Source organism: Eutrigla gurnardus (genome assembly GCF_963514095.1).
Source record: "Eutrigla gurnardus genome assembly, chromosome: 7".
Classification (NCBI taxonomy): Eukaryota; Metazoa; Chordata; class Actinopteri; order Perciformes; family Triglidae; genus Eutrigla; species Eutrigla gurnardus.
Window position 1 is genome coordinate 25,430,009 of NC_139921.1, and position 16,310 is coordinate 25,446,318.

The 16,310-nt window shown below is 44.1% G+C and overlaps 2 protein-coding genes across 3 annotated transcripts in view; one reads left to right on the forward strand and one right to left on the reverse strand.

Annotated features, from left to right (window-relative positions):
- npas3 (neuronal PAS domain protein 3) overlaps nucleotides 1-3,105 on the forward strand; it is a gene marked incomplete at its 5' end in the record, with an annotated part of 122,615 nt that extends 119,510 nt beyond the window's left edge. The window contains one exon of the mRNA XM_084013870.1: nucleotides 1,234-3,105. Within this exon, the coding sequence (XP_083869996.1) occupies nucleotides 1,234-2,867 (1,634 nt within the window). The 3' untranslated portion in view covers nucleotides 2,868-3,105. The remainder of the gene's footprint in view (nucleotides 1-1,233) is intronic.
- Nucleotides 3,106-11,983: 8,878 nt separating this feature from the next.
- Nucleotides 11,984-15,647, reverse strand: drc2 (dynein regulatory complex subunit 2). 2 transcript variants are annotated; one of them, XM_084013151.1, is made up of 8 exons: nucleotides 15,436-15,645; nucleotides 15,127-15,294; nucleotides 14,475-14,644; nucleotides 14,254-14,404; nucleotides 13,998-14,171; nucleotides 13,675-13,887; nucleotides 13,236-13,367; nucleotides 11,984-12,373 (listed from the first exon to the last, which is right to left on the reverse strand). In XM_084013151.1, the coding sequence occupies exons 1-8, from the start codon at nucleotides 15,577-15,579 to the stop codon at nucleotides 12,101-12,103; spliced, it is 1,425 nt and encodes a 474-aa protein (XP_083869277.1). In that variant the 5' UTR covers nucleotides 15,580-15,645; the 3' UTR covers nucleotides 11,984-12,100. The 2 variants fall into 2 exon arrangements, with proteins under 2 accessions (XP_083869277.1, XP_083869278.1); XM_084013152.1 differs by lacking the exon at nucleotides 13,675-13,887 and having other exon boundaries at nucleotides 15,436-15,647.
- Between the last annotated feature and the right edge of the window lie 663 nt (nucleotides 15,648-16,310).

Consider the following 16,310-nt stretch of genomic DNA (forward strand, 5'->3'; position numbering starts at 1 on the left):
GTCACACGTTGTGATGTATTAATTAGAAAGATAAATTTGTACATTCATGGGAAGTTAGCTAGCATAGATGCCGGTTGTTGGCATCGTAATAAACTCGGAAATTTGCCACTTTTTCCTAGAGCTGCCCTAAAACGTCGTCGTACATGAGATTACTCAATTAAGGAAAAATTAAAATGATGCAGGAGAAACCCTTCCCATAATGCACCTTGATAAAGTGTTTTATTCGACCTGCTGGGTATCTGTTAAACCTGATGACAATAAAACACAAATTACATAACCTAATCATTTATTTTAATGTGTAGTTATTTTTTAAAGCTGCACAATGGAAATAATAAATAAACTGAACCACGATCGACACGCCAGGAAACGTTTAAGACCGGAGAATTTTTTTGGATTCCGGCCGAAGAATAAATCGGTTTTGCTTGGAAGGCACACTTAATGGAGATACAAGGTTTCCCCCAGACAAAGCAATTGAGTCGACATTTCAGGTGCCACGAGGGAATCAGAGCGTTGCCAGCTGGGCAGCCGCTGGCCTCAGTGTGTGTGTGTGTGTGTGTGTGTGTGTGTGTGTGTGTAATGGGCTGGACAGAGCCAACATGCCTGAACAGCAGCAGCTACAGAAACTGAACACACATCGCTGCTGCGGCAACGCGACGCACAGAAAACCTTCGTCAACCGGATCCTCGTCGTCCGTCCGAGTCCAAGAACGGTTTTCTTGACGCGCTTAGTTTGTTTTCCCATTTCCAAATATTAAATTTGGGACAAAATATTCATGTTACCCACGTAGTACTTTTTTAAATTTGAATATGATCTTTCTGCATGATCTTTAATGCTCCCCCTCGAACTTGCTCCACTTCGAACATTTGTTAGCTTTTTTTTTTTTACTACTGCAGAACTGTTTTTGGTGACAGTTACGCTCGGCGATCGCTCGCCACAATCCCCCCCCCCCAGCCAAAATCTCACGCTGATCTCCCCATGTTATTACTACTACTATTATTACTAATTAGCACAAGTAACAGCTGAGGCTGATGAGAAAATCTTACATTTTCAGGTAGTTGTGAAAGTAGACAGTGATAGTGTTAAAAGGTGACCAAAGTTATTATGATTCATCCTCCAAGTTTAAATTTAAATTGAAGCGGCGACCGTCAAGCTAATTGCGGCGCAAATTATCCATACGTCACATCAAATATTTGAGATCTCCCTGGGTTTTTAACCGGCTTTTCTCCTCAACAGACAACGAGAACGCCAAGTCCGAGGGGAAGCCGGGCCACCAATCAGAACGCGAGGACCCGGAGGCAGACAGCAAGCGCCAACAGCAGCCCAGCCAACCGCACTGCTCCTCCGAACAGGAAATGAAGCGTCAGGAGGAAGGAGACAGCTCGAGTAACCCCGAGAGCCAAGACAGCGACGACAGTCTGGAACCTTCGGACGGAGAGGGGGAGGAACAGGAGGAGGCGAGGGGAGGAGGAGGAGGTGGCGGAGGAGGAGGAGGAGGAAGGCTTGGGAGGTTAGCAGGACTGGGAGGGTTAGCGGGACTGGGCGCCATCGGAGGACTGGGTAACCTGGGTGGGCTTCACATTAAAGTAGAGCACTACGGGGAAGGGGAGGAAGTACAGCTACACAACTCACAAACGTCTTCAGAGGAGGAGGAACAGGAGGACGAAGAGGAGGAGGAGGAGGAAGACGGCTGCGTGCAGGACTGCGAAGGCGGCGACGCCGGGAACAAGCTTCAGAAGAGGCGGAAGAGGAGGAAAGTGCAGAAGTGGGACGGATCCCGAAGCAGGAGGCTCCGCCTCTCCTCGACCACGCCCAGCCCCGTGGCAATCGGTGACGCCGCGCCGCTGGCCGACCCCTCCTCCCAGGCCACGCCCGCCAACGCCTCCCACCTCCTCGCCAACTCTGCCGGATCCCCGGGCAGCGCGGCCGCCGCCTCCTCTGTGCTGAAGATCAAGACGGAGATGGCGGAGCCGATCAACTTCGACAATGACAGCAGCATCTGGAACTTCCCGCCCAACAGGGAGATCTCCAGAAACGAGTCGCCGTACAGCATGACCTCGAAGTCAGCGCCGCCGGGGTCCCACGAGAACTTCCCGTCACCCCAGGGCGGCGCTCTCCAGGTGGCCATTCCCGACTCCGTCCTCACCCCTCCTGGAACGGAGGGAGGAGGGAGGAAGCCTCCTTACAACGGAAGCTCCGCCCTATCCTCCGCCTCCAGCGCTGCCAGTTTAGCCCCGCCCTCTAGCGCCTCCTCCGCCGACCCCCTGTCCCCACCACTCTCCGCCTCCCCACGGGACAAGCAACAAGCCACGCCCACCACCTCCTCCTCCACTCCCTCCTCCTCCTCCACGTCGACCTCGTCCTCCTCGCTGCTGTACTCCGGCGACCTCGAGGCGCTGCAGCGTCTGCAGGCCGGCAACGTGATGCTCCCGTTGGTCCACCGGGTCACGGGGACACTGGCCTCCACCAGCACGACACCGCCGCGGGTCTACACCACCGGCACCATCAGGTACGCCCCGGCGGACGTCACCCTCGCCATGGCGCAAGGCAACCTCCTGCCCAACGCCGCCGCCATGAACTTCGTGGACAGCTCGGGCTTCGGCCTGGACCCCAAGACGCCGATGGAGATGTTGTACCACCACGTCCACCGGCTCAACATGTCGGCGGCGGCGGCAGCCGGCGGTGGGGGCGGCCCGTTCGTCGGATCCCCGGTGGCGGGGGCGGGCGGGAACGGCGCCCTGGGCGGCCAGATGCCGACGGCGGCCAACGTCTTCACCACGGCGGAGGGACTTTTCTCCACGCTGCCGTTCCCGGTGTACAGCAACGGCATCCACGCCACGCAGACGAGCCTGGAGAGGAAGGAGGATTAACGCAAAACGCTCAAGACCGCATTACTGTGTTTCTGGAATCAATAACAATACAAAAAAAAAGTTATTAGAAGAATAAGAAAGACTATTTACTATCTTTGATCAACACGGCACTGTGTTTCCTGAGAGGGAGGAAGGACAGGAGAGGATGACGAACGTACTCTAGCACTTTGAATCTGAGCAACTGAGCTTGTGTAATAGACATGAATGACCCTCAAACATGTCCCGCCCCTTTTCTATCTTTATTCTCTCTCATCCTCTCTCTCTCTCTCTCTCTCTCTCTCTCTCTCTCTCTCTGCTCCTGTTTCTTGCGATCAGCAACAATTTTTCTCTTGAACAAATGAAAAAAAAACACAAATCCGAGACTATTCTTTATCTTAAAGAATTTTTTTTGTTTGTTTGTTTTGCCTACAGAGAATTCATATTGCCTAAAGGAACTCCACTTGGAGCTGGATTGGGGATACTTTTTTTTTTAATTATTTGACTTTCTGTTTCTGTTCACGAAGATGCCGATTGTGTGTATTTAACGGAAGGACGGAACAGGGATTTGTACGAGGCGCTTCTCCAACGCGTAAACCTTGATGCGATCAAGGGAACGTTTTTAAAAACACAGAAGAAGGGGGAGGAGCTTAAATGCGCCCGACGAAAAAAAATGGTCTCAGAGAACAAATCTTTTTGAAAAATAAAACGTTTTTTTAGGACGTTTCTCAATTGAGGGAATAGTTTAGCAAATTTTTTTTCTTTTTTTTTTATGAAATATTCTAGCTCAGATTTAACTTTAACGAATCACGCATTAACAAGAGAAACACACAAACAAACAAAAAAAGCAATTTCAGCCGGGTAATGACCTGTGAATTATCGAATGTTACTACTTCCTCTCTTAATCCCAGGAGTTTACCTACAGGTCTCGCACCAAACTGAACCTCCTCTACATCTCCTCCCATCCCGATACGACTCTCTCTCTCTCTCTCTCTCTCTCTCTCTCTCTCTCTCTCATCACTTCTTGTCGATCTACAGATTCATGGTGCTACCGACCGTCCAGTAACCCGGATTCAGCTGGCTGATGTGGGTGCTGTAAACGAACCCACAGCTCGTTGACACACTGATTTTTTTTTTTTTTTTTTTTTTTTTTTTTTTTGTTGGAGGGGGAACACATTTTTTCTTTTTTTTCTGACCTTCAGGAAAGTCAGAAACACAGCAAGAACGTTAGAACCTCTAAATCAGCCGAATCATCTCCATATGTCCCCTAATATTAAAAATAAGTGCTTAATGTGATTAGGCTCGAGGGGCGGCGCCACATGGAGGTGATTGGTTGAGTTTTAGGCATTTCGTTTTTATTTTTTTATGTATTTTCTAACTTAAATCACTTTTAATTCTCAGTGAGACTGAGGCTAATACGCTAGTGTTGCTAACTTGAAAAATGAATGTCGACCGGCTCCTGTTTAAACAACTGTCTTTTTTGTTTGTCCTCCTCCTCTTCTTCTTGTTCTTCTTGTTCTTCTTCTTCTTCTTCTTCTTCTTCTTCTTCTTCTTCTTCTTCTTCTTCTTCTTCTTCTTCCTGAACCAGAATCACCTCCACGAGATTTTCTAAAACAATCCACTCTCTTCCATCTCATCGCCGGACCCTGTGATTTAAAAAAAAAAAAAAAAAAAAAAAAAAAAAACTCACACATATCAACACGGAGATTGTAATAAAGACATGCATTTTCAATCAATCTATCTATCAAACAATCAAATCCAATAACTACAAAAAATAAGAATATTGATCTTTTTTGAGGAAGAGAAAAAAAATCACATTCCTTTTAAAACAATGCCGTTCTTGTCGTCGTTCTTTCTGTTCTGTGTTTTTTCTTCCCCAGCTTCTGTTGCCAAAAAAAATCAAGTTTAGTGTTTAAAAAAATAAAAAAAACACTGTGATTCTCGTTCATTTTTTTTTCTTCTTCTACTTTTTTGGTAAAAAGAAAAAAAAGATGAGAGCAAGTAATAATAATTAAAACGGTTTTAAAGCAAAAAAAAAAAAAAAAAAAAACCCTGTCACATCCAAGACATCCATCTTTTTAAAGTTGACAGCCCCCGTCTTTACCATCCCGTCATCCCTTATTACCCAGTGTGCCGTAAAAACGTGTTACCGATGTGTTTAGTGTCACTGGCTGTCAAAAAGTCTCTCATGGCGACTTCTCTCTGTGTGTGTTGACTATATGCAGTATATACTGAGCTACTGTAGCTGTTTTTGTCCTTTGTCTTCTCTGTGCTCTATCTCTAGTGTGGGGGGAGGGGCATGGGGGCTTATATGGAGAGAGGGGCGGGGTCTAACCCCACCCCTCCCAAAAAACCCAGCCTCGCCCCTTTTTGTCCCTTCCCCCCGTCTCTTCCTCTGTCTCCCTCTATCTGCAGTCTTAGTGAAACCAGTGGAGGTTCGTGGATTTCGTGTTCGGTGGCCTTTGCAAAAAAAACAAAAAAACATTTGTAGAGTCCACCTTTTTATCCCGATGCTTCCTTTTTGTCTTTGTAAAACCTTTTTTTTCTTGTTTTTTGTTTTTCCAGTTTTATTTGGGTTTTTTTTCTAATCCTTCTCTCTCTTTCTCTCTGCTATTGCTTTTTGCTGTTGTGTAGTCTTATACAAAAACCTCTTTATCTTGCTGTCCTTTCTCTCAGAGATGAAAAAGATTCTTTAACTAGCTCAAAGGTTTATGGAGCCATGTTTTTTGGCCCGCTAAGGAATTCTGGGAATCGTAGTTTCCAGCTCTCACGTACAAAGTATTGAATAACTAATAAATATTTACACAAGGTAGAATTGAAATTACGATGAGGTAGCATTTTTAAGATTGTAGTCCTGGAAGAAAAAGAAAAGAAAAAATAGCCAATAAAAGCCTCAGTTGTGAAACATTTCCCAGAGTCCCTTGGGGCTTCCTGTGTGCATTGGGTGTATTTCATTGGTTCCCACCGAACTTGTTGACTTCCTGCGCAAAACTTTCTCTCACGGGACGAACAAAGTTACACAAGTGGTTGAAAAGGGGGGAGAAAAAAAATCACAGTACTATTTCAGGACACGTAATAAAAAAAATAAAAACAAAAAAACGATTTTAAAGATTTCTAAAGAAATTAAAAGAAGAAAAAAATATTTCGCACTATAAATCTATTTTTATAGGTGTTTTGGAAAACTGAACTGCATGTTTAGTAAGTTCGTCCGATGAGTTTCACGTGATCGATCCCTCGTTTCTTTTGTTTTTTTTTTTCGTTTTTATTTTGTCGAGTCCAGCTGTTTTTTGTTGTTTATTTCGTCTGTCGAGCCCAAACGGGGAACGGAGGCCTGTTGGGAGAATAAAGTCTGTATCGTCTAAAACCGAGCCGAGCCTCTAACCCCTCACATCAGGAAAACAATCTGTGGCGTCTGTGCTTTCTGTGAAGAATCAATGTCTTGTTACCACGACGAACATGTTAAACAAACGATTAACCGAAAAAATTAAAAAATAATTTATTCATCTGTTCGATGAGGGGAAATGTGATTGGTCCACTTGATCTGTCGGTTGATCGGCGGGTCGTTTGTGGTTGAATGTTAAATCCCGTCATTTCAGGAGCATTTTTTTGTTGTTGTTTTTTCGCGCTCCTCTGGATTTTAGCGTTTTCTACTTTTGGCGGGTTTTTGCGTGGAAAAAAAAACAGGGGGGGGGGGGCACAAACGAATGGCAGGGCCCCGTTTGGTAAAGAAAAAGGGGGGTCGGGTTGTGGGTGGGGTTTGGGTGGGGGTGGGGGGGCACATTACTCAGACGAAACCAGGAAATACACCCACATGTAACAAAAACCAAACAGCCGGTCCAAGCTGTTTCAATGTTTTTTCTGTGTTTTATGTCGAAAAATGAAAACTTTGCTGGTGATTTTAAAAACGTAAAAACCTTAATCACAGCTGCTGTCAAAAATACATAGTGTTTAAGAATTACAAATATTGAAAAATCACTTCATTTACCTGTGAAGAAACTGTGTCTGTGTTTTTAACTATTTCTTGTACAATTATACAGATTCTTTTATGAGGAACTTGGTGCCAAGTAGCTGAAATACGGGAGAGAGGGAATCTCTTATTATCAATGTTAACAGTGTTATAAAATTCTAAATACAAACAAATTAAAATATTAAAAAAGAGAAAACTATGGTACATTTCTATTTTATTGTTTTGATTTTTTTCCCTCGCAGGAGAGGGGAAAAAACACATGACTAACTGATGCTAACTTTGAGTGCCTGGCTTATTTTTTTATTATTATTATTTTCGAAAGACATCTCTTTTGAGTTAATTTACCACGAATAATGCTGCAAATCCGAAAATGTACATACTTCATTTTTATAGCAGTTGTTCTTTTCTAAGTTTACTAGGTTCTCATCCGCTCAGAGGAACATGTCACACACATGGTTGTCTTTCTGTAACCCAGTTTTCACCATCTTACAGGTGCCATATTCATAATAAAAATTTCTCTCGAATTTGTTACCAGATTGCATCATTTCTTCAGCCATCCCGCCCAAAATGAAAGCGATGCTGCCACATCTCAGTAAGCTGCTTTTCTTTATCCTCCTCTTCTTCTTTTCTTCCCCCCTTTTTTATTTAGAAAGGCAGGAAGGATCTGCTCGGTTTCTGGGTTGATTAAAACATTTCTGCTGATTAAGATTAAAGGGGATGTTTGGAGTCACGTGAAACATTGGTGGTGGGAGATTAATTGTTTTTATGCAGAAATCTGCAAAATATTGCTGGATGGATGATGAAAGATTAAAGGATAGATGCTTGTATTGATGGATGGATATTGTTTTTTTTTGCCTTTCACCCCGTCTCCTTGACATTCCTCCTGTCGTCAATTCTACTATATATATATATATATATATATATATATATATATAATTTTCAGTGTTTAGGGTGAACTTTTCCTTTAAGGTGACTGAAAATGAGCCCCGAAGGAGAAAATTGTCTCATCAACAGGAAGACGGACAAAAAGGGAGAAGTTCAGTCTGATTATGGAGCTTCTGCCTCGTCCCTCATCGTCTCTTTCACTTTTATTACATTCTTTCTCGCCTCTATGATCTCCCCCTTCCTCCCCCCCTCCCCCTCCTCCTCCTTCATGCAGTAATAAGAGAGGAGAGGTCAGTCAGTCCGACCCTCTGAGGCCGACCAGCCAACTTTAAATATTTCACACTATTTTAAATGAGCGCACATGAATCATAGATCACAGGCAGCGCTGCAGTGTGTGTGTGTGTGTGTGTGTGTGTGTGTGTGTGTGTGTGTGTGTGTGTGTGTGTGTGAACCTGAAGCTCCTTCTAATAACCTCTGGCTGTCCGTCTCAGCGAGGAGGTCTGATGTGGAATTTAGATCCGACAGCGTCCGTCGTCCACCGGAGGCGTAACGAGCGGACTTTCATCATCATCATCGGCTGCGTGACGGACGGATGATGAAACAAAGCGTTAGAGATGAAAAACTCCACTTTTTTTCACCATCGTCATCATCAGCAGCAGCAGAAGCTCTCTCGCCGGGGCCGACCTCACTAATTCCCAACATGCACCAGAAGTCAAAGCATCACAAAAAAATCTGTACGAGGGTTTTTTTTGTTTTTTTTTTGAGACACGATGTGACGTTTAAATTCCTCCAGAAGAAAAATCAGTCGTGTAATGTTCCTACAGGGAGTCTGACTCGTCTTTGCTGCTTGAAAGAGAATTCATAGTGAATTTATTAGATTTATCTACGATCACGTTGCATTGTGGGAAAGATTTGAGTCGAAGTAATTCTCAGCAGAACAGTGATCTCGGGATGATTAAAACAACCAGAAAGTTGTTTCCATGGTTTGGAATTAAATTAAAGAAAAAAACAACTACTTCCATTGGGACACTCACGTCGGTCTCCTGTGTGAAAGTCCTGTGTTTGTTGACCCGTCCTTCATCCAGACCTCCTCCTTTACGTGGACTTTTGGAAACTAAATTCTTCGATAACTTGAGAGCAAACCCCCACGACAAAATACATTTCCTTCCTTCCTTGAAAATAAAATATGAAATCTTGATTTCTCCTTAACTGCAGGAGTTCAATAAAAAAAAGTCATTTGTTTTAGAACCATATTAGTGACGAACTGTTTGACAGGCAGGAAAGTTAATGCATTTTGGCCTCAAATAATTGTGAATAAGATTTTTTTTTATTATTATTTTTGAAAGCGTTAAATTAAAAAACCTGATAGTTCAACATTTTTATTGCCCAAATATTTAGAAGTGAATGAAATGAAACGGCAAAACATTTAACACGACCACGGGTCGATCCCCAACACCGGCGGCGTCCGCGGCCGTTTGACGTTCTGCACGTGACCACAGATAATGACGTCGTTGGATCCTCCTTGATGCTTGTAACGTTACACCAATAAATATGCGTTTATGTGTGGACGCTAAATAATAATGTATTCCAGCTGCCCGCTAACGGCCAGAACATCTGGAAAAAGTCTTGTAGTTTAGTTTGCATCTTTCTTAACAAAGGTGTGTTAGGGTCCCTTTGACCTTTGACCTTCCTACCACTGGCCGCTGATGGAGGAGGTTAAAAGTTCTTGTTTGACAGTTTTGTCCCGTTAACGAACGACTAAGCAGAGGAAGTGCATCAGTATTAAAGTGCCAGATTTTTGAATGGAGTTTGGTGTGAAGAGGGCTCAGTCTTACTAAGAGACTTTTTAAAAGAATAACACTGGTGTAGCTGATTTAGATAGCGTATCAGAATTAAAGTGACAGATTTTTGAATGGACTTTGGTGTGTTCTCGAGTCCACTGGAGAAGACGGTGAGCTGCATTGAAATGTGATTTCCTATTGTGGTGACTACTCCCTTTGTGTGTCGACATGTGTTGCAGGTGGAGAAAGAATAAAACATTAATATGTATAGGGATTGTATTAAAACATGGCGGTCGATCAGCTTCTTCTACCCAGCAAAGGTGGAGCTACAGTGACACCCAGAGGACAAACGCGAGAACTGCAGGTTCAACACCTCATTCATGTTTACTTGCATGCATATTATGTTTGTAAGATATATAGCCAATTGTATATTATATATATATATTGTATGTATATTGTATTAAACTGTTTAACTGTTATTTATAATTTGTTGCAATGTAGTTGAAAATTGGGCTCAAAATAAGCTTCACAATATTATCAGATGATGCAGATTTCCTCAAAGATTAGATTAAAAAAATAGAAACAAATAATTGTAAATAAGAATTTTAAATTATTTTGGAAGTGTTAAATTAAATAATCTGACAGTTCAACATTTTTATTGCCCAAATATTTATAAGGGAATACACATTCTCTACCACCACAAACATCACCACGTCTGTCCATCTGACAGCTGAACTCAGATCAGATCAATCAAAGAAAGGTTGGTTTACTGTGTTTGTAACATCCTTTGGGTTTGTTTTTCTTGAGTTGGGCAAAAACAGAGACTTTCTAAAGCTCAGTGTGATTAACTCCACTCGTCTGCTGCTCACAGCAGGTCGAAAACAAACACCCCAGTGAAGAATGATTTGCTCATAATGTTTTTTCTTTGCAGGCTGTGAAACGAGCTGCTGGAAACGCAACAGTGTCGGGTAAGAAACGCTTGGGGTCGAGTCCATGAATGCTTTACGTACTCTACTATGACTTTTTTCGACATGCTATACGATGACTTTTTTCGTTACTTTTTTCGACATGCTATACAATTACTTTTTCGTGACTTTTTTCAACATACTATACTATGACTTTTTTCGACATGCTATACTACAACTTTTTTCTTGACTTTTTTCGACATACTATACTATGACTTTTTTCGTGATTTTTTCGACATACTATACGATTACCTTTTACGTGACTTTTTTCGACATGCTATACTATGACTTTTTTCGTGACTTTTTCGACATACTATACGATTACCTTTTACGTGACTTTTTTCGACATGCTATACTATGACTTTTTTCTTGACTTTTTTCGACATACTATACGATTACCTTTTTCTTGACTTTTTTTGACATACTATATTCATATGAAAATGACAAAAACAAATGTTATTAATTTAAGTTCATATTTTATTTTATTTTATATTTTTTTTGTAGAGCAGAAACTCGTCTTCTGTGAGGTAAAAACATGGCCGTGTTGTCGATGGAGTCTGGTGGCTTCGAGGAGAGAGAGAGAGCGCAGATAAATGGCTTCGGTGAGAAATAAACCACACACACAGCGGCACGCTTAAAAAAAAAAAAAAAAGACAAAATGGTTAGTGTCCCTTTAAGACGTTATTGTTATCGGAGCGTAGTAACATTATGTGATTTACTCTTCCGTATCGGCGGGGAGGAGGCTGCAACATGTCTGAACAGAAATGTCATTTGTTAAACACTTCAGCAAACGTGTCATGTAACACACACACACACACACACACACACACAGAGCTGTGCTCTTCTGTGTTAATTAATCGGAAATGAGGTGACTAATTATCCAAACCTGCTCTACCTCTCACTTTCTCTTCACGTGTACTTCTCTCTAACTGCTGTTTCACTGAGACTTTAAAGACCAAACGATGTGATGCTACATCATTATACTTTTATAACATTTGATGTTTAGTTATATCTATATAGTTATATGATTTACAGTGTAAAACTCAACCTTGGTATGTCCTGTTTTTTTCCGTTAGATAACTCTGAAACAAAGATTTTAAAGACACTTTTCAATTGTAGTATTTATTCATCAAAATCACCCTTTTAGGTTAAATTCTGGAAATACACCAATACGCAGAAACTAACCGTGAAGTCTTATTATTAATTATGCTTACATAGCAATATTTAATATTATTGTTTAGTGACCTCCAGCATGTCTAACAGATCATTCTTCTTGTTCATTCTTTTAAAGGACCAACCAGGTGATCATCTTTTTACAACTACTACTTTTTTGTAACATTCCGACATGCTTTAGAATGACTTTCTTCGTGAATTTTCAACATACTTAATGACGTTTTGGACACAAAATCAATATTCAATCCTGTCGTCTCCGTGGACTACATCCTGTTGTTGTGTCGGACACCCAAGAAACCTCCAGTATCTTATGAAGACCTTCAGATATAGTGGGAAAAGCCAACTCTAAATTAACATAATTTGTTAATGTTTGTATGAAATCAGTTAATTTGTCACGATTCATGAAAGAACACAATGATACTGATATGGTAAAGTATGAACAGCGATGTGTTTAATAACATTTATTCTCCTCATGCAGTAACCGTGTCACAGCGAGTGTTTGACGGCGTGAACAGCCTCGATGACGGTGTGGCGTCTCTCGTGGTCCCGTTGGACTGTGGTGGTCGGGGCGCGTTGCACGGTGAGCAGAGCGTGGCGTCCATCGAGCTCGCTGAGCGTCATGGCGTCCAGGTGCTGACGCAGCAGAAGCCTCAGCTGCAGGTTCTCTCGGCTCAGGCCGTCTTTCTGTTTCCTCAGAGCTTCTCGCTGCAGCACAGACGTGTTGATGTTCCTCGTCACCCACTGCAGCTCTGATATCTCCTGCAAACACACAGGACAGTGAAGGCAGCAGTTCACATAGCATCCATCAGCCGCGTGAAGCAAAGTCCGTGGTGGAGCCCACCTCCATCTGCCCGTCACTATCTACGCCCCGTCACCATCTACGCCCCTTCACCATCTACGTCTACGCCCCGTCACTATCTACGCCCCGTCACTATCTACGCCCAGTCACCATCTACGCCCCAACACCATCTACGCCCCATCACCATCTACGCCCCCCCGTCACCATCTACACCCCAACACCATCTACGTCTACACCCCGTCACTATCTACGCCCCGTGACCGTCTACGCCCCATCACCATCTACGCCCCATCACCATCTACGCCGCGTCACCATCTACGCCCCTTCACCATCTACGTCTACGCCCCGTCACTATCTACGCCCCGTCACCATCTACGCCCCTTCACCATCTACGTCTACGCCCCGTCACTATCTACGCCCCGTCACCATATACGCCCCATCACCATCTACGCCCCGTCACCATCTACGCCCCATCACCATCTACGCCCCATCACCATCTACGCCCCATCACCATCTACGCCCCATCACCATCTACGCCCCGTCACCATCTACGCCCCGTCACTATCTACGCCCCGTCACCATATACGCCCCATCACCATCTACGCCCCGTCACCATCTACGCCCCATCACCATCTACGCCCCATCACCATCTACGCCCCATCACCATCTACGCCCTGTCACCATCTACGCCCCGTCACCATCTACGCCCCGTCACCATCTACGCCCCGTCACCATCTACGCCCCGTCACCATCTACGCCCCGTCACTATCTACGCCCCAACACCATCTACGCCCCCATACCATCTACGCCCCGTCATCCTACCTGTCCTGGTTCCTCCGTCCCTGATCCAGTTCTCTCGGGTCTCGGCTCTTCAGGAGGGAGGAGCGATGAGACGTTCCTCTGCTCATTCTGCAGCTTACGACACATTTCAGCGACGCGTAAAACCTTCTGACCCTAGACCAGCACAGAGTGAAGGGATGAACGAGACCAGCACAGAGTGAAGGGATGAACGAGACCAGCACAAAGTGAAGGGATGAACGAGACCAGCACAGAGTGAAGGGATAAACTAGACCAGCACAGAGTGAAGGGATGAACGAGACCAGCACAGAGTGAAGGGATAAACTAGACCAGCACAGAGTGAAGGGATGAACGAGACCAGCACAGAGTGAAGGGATAAACTAGACCAGCACAGAGTGAAGGGATGAAGGAGGGCCGAGAGGACTCGGATGTGGATCAACAGGACGTGAAAGACGTGGGTCACCTTGGTGAGGACTGCCTTCAGTTTCTTCGCGGCGGTGTCGCTCTGGGCAGTGAGCTCCGTCAGCCGTTTCCCGGCCGCCGTGTGAGCCCGGGTCAGCTGGTCCCGGAGCGCCCGAGTCTCTCTGTTCACCTGGTTTCTGCTGTCTGCGAGTTCCACCAGCGTGTTGTCCGTCTTTCTGGCGCTCAGCGCTGTTCTCAGCTCGATGACGGTATCCTGGGGGGGATGGTAGGGTGAGACTGATGCTACATGGTCTCCTCCTGGATGCTGATAGAACGCGTTCTCCCATCACCATGGCAACCGTTGAATAAAAGACTCTTACTGACCTGCAGCTCCTTGGCCTTCTCCAGGTCCGCGTCCATCCGGTGGACCAGGGCTTGGCTCTTGTGCTGCAGGCAGCAGAGTTTGTCTGCTTCTGCGCTGCAGAGCTGCAGGATCTCCTCTCTGAGGAGCTGCTGCTCCTTCACCTGCTCCGCCTCCTTCAGGATCAGACGGGTTTTCTGTCCACAGAGACTCCACTCAGAACCGTGTGACCCAGGACCCACGTTTGAAAGCAGCATTTGTGTGAGACGGGGAACCTACCCGCTCTTCGTGGGCGCTCTGGAACGCTGCGATGCCTTCACTGTACAGTCTGTGGATTTCATGCATGGCTGTTTGGTGCCGCTGCTCCACCGTGAACGTGGCGTCCTCCACCTCCACCAGCTGCTGCTGGGACCGCAAGCACGTCTGCTTCCTGCAACACAGGCGTTCACGGCTGCAGACGGGCGGACGGCGGTGAACTGGTGAACCCGGCAGACACTCACCTCTCGCAGCGGAACCTGGAGGCCAGCTGCTGCAGGCCGTCCTCCCACCGCCGCTGCATCAGCTCCACCCGCCGGTCCTGCTGAGCCCGCAGGCGGCCCACCCGCTGCAGGTGAGCGCACCCCACCTGGGCCGACTGACGCTCCGCTTCCCGCAGGTCGCGTTCCAGAGTCTGCAAACGCACACAGGAAGTGACGTTGTGAGCGCCAAGACACAGGTGTAGAGGGCCGTCTATCAGACATATTTCTATAGTTATTGGTCATGTTTCTATTATTATTATGAGTTATATTTCTATTATTATTATGAGTTATATTTCTATTATTATTATTAGTCAAATTTCTGTTATTGTTCATGTTATTATTATTATTATGAGTCATATTTCTGCCATTATTGGTCATGTTTCTGTTATTAGTAGTAGTAGTTATATTTCTTCCATTATTATTCAAGTTTATATTATCAGTAATGTTTCTATTATTATAAGTCATATTTCTATTATTATTATTATTGGTCATTTCTATTATTATTAGTAGTATTTTTTCTACCATTATTAATCATATATATCATTATTATTAGTCATATATCTATCATTATGAAAGATACTTCTCCTATGGTTGATATTTCTCCGATATATTCCCGAGGAGCGGCTCGGCTCACCTTGGCAATGCTGTCCAGGCCGTCCAGCCGCCGGTGGAAGGTCTGGCGGAGCACGGCGAGGTCGCTCCGCAGCTCGCCGGCTCGGGTCTGGCGGAGGATGAACCTCCATCCGTCGCTGAGCTTCAGCAGGTTCACCGCCGTGTTCCTCTCCTCCTTCTGCAGCTTGTCCTGAACCAGACGGGGAGCGTCTATATATGTCTATTATATCTCGACATCAAGGACTTTATTTTGAAAGGGCTGGAGCTCCTAGTGATGTGAAAGTGTGACATGTGTTAAAGCTGGTGAGCAGGAGAAGATCAGTGAACTGACCTTCAGGAAGAGTGTGAGGACCTCCTCCTTCTTCTTGGCCATCTCCTCCTCAGCTGCGGCTCTCTGCTGCAGGATCATCAGCCGCTCCTCCTCCGTCTTTCCTCCACCTTTACCTCCTCCTGCTTTCTTGGCTTTCTTCGACATGGTCCCTCCTCTTCTTTCCTCCTTCCTCCTCCTGCTGCTGCTCCTCCTCCTTCCTCCTGCTGCTCCTCTTTATTTGATATGTGACTTCAGAGTGGCGAGTTTAGAATCTGAGTTTGTTTCATGTCCGAGTATAAACATAAAGGCATTTTAGATGACTCAGTTAGTTAGACATAGTCATATTAATCGTTTTATTATAAGTCATATTTCTATCATTATTGGTCATATTTCACTCATTAGTCATATTTTTCCTATTATTAGTCAAATGTATCTCCTAATATTAGTCATATTTATCTCCTATTATTATTCATATTTCTATCATTATTATTCATATTGCTCATATTGTTAGTCATATTTTTCCGATTATTAGTCATATTTATCTCCTATTTTTTGTCATATTTATCTCCTATAATTAGTCATATTTATCTCCTATTATTAGTAATATTTATCTCCTATTATTTGTCATATTAATCACCTATTATTAGTCAAATGTGTCTCCTATTATTAGTCATATTTCTGTCATTATTATTCATATTTCTCGTATTGTTAGTCATATTTTTCCTATTATTAGTCATATTTCTCTCCTATTTTAAGTCATATTAATCTCATATCATTAGTCATATGAATCTGCTATTATTAGTCATATTTTTCTCCTATTATTAGTCATATTTCTATGCTATTATTAGTGCTGTGATCATTCTTTAATATCCCAAGCTGCTGTTTTCTTCCAGTAT

Excerpts from the sequence above, each read along its gene's own strand:
- drc2 (XM_084013151.1), bottom strand. The coding sequence starts at position 15,579 with ATGTCGAAGAAAGCCAAGAAAGCAGGAGGAGGTAAAGGTGGAGGAAAG. Across the intron at positions 14,645-15,126 it reads GCCTGGACAGCATTGCCAAG|ACTCTGGAACGCGACCTGCG; the intron begins GTGAGCCGAGCC and ends GTGCGTTTGCAG. Across the intron at positions 14,405-14,474 it reads TCCAGGTTCCGCTGCGAGAG|GAAGCAGACGTGCTTGCGGT; the intron begins GTGAGTGTCTGC and ends CCTGTGTTGCAG.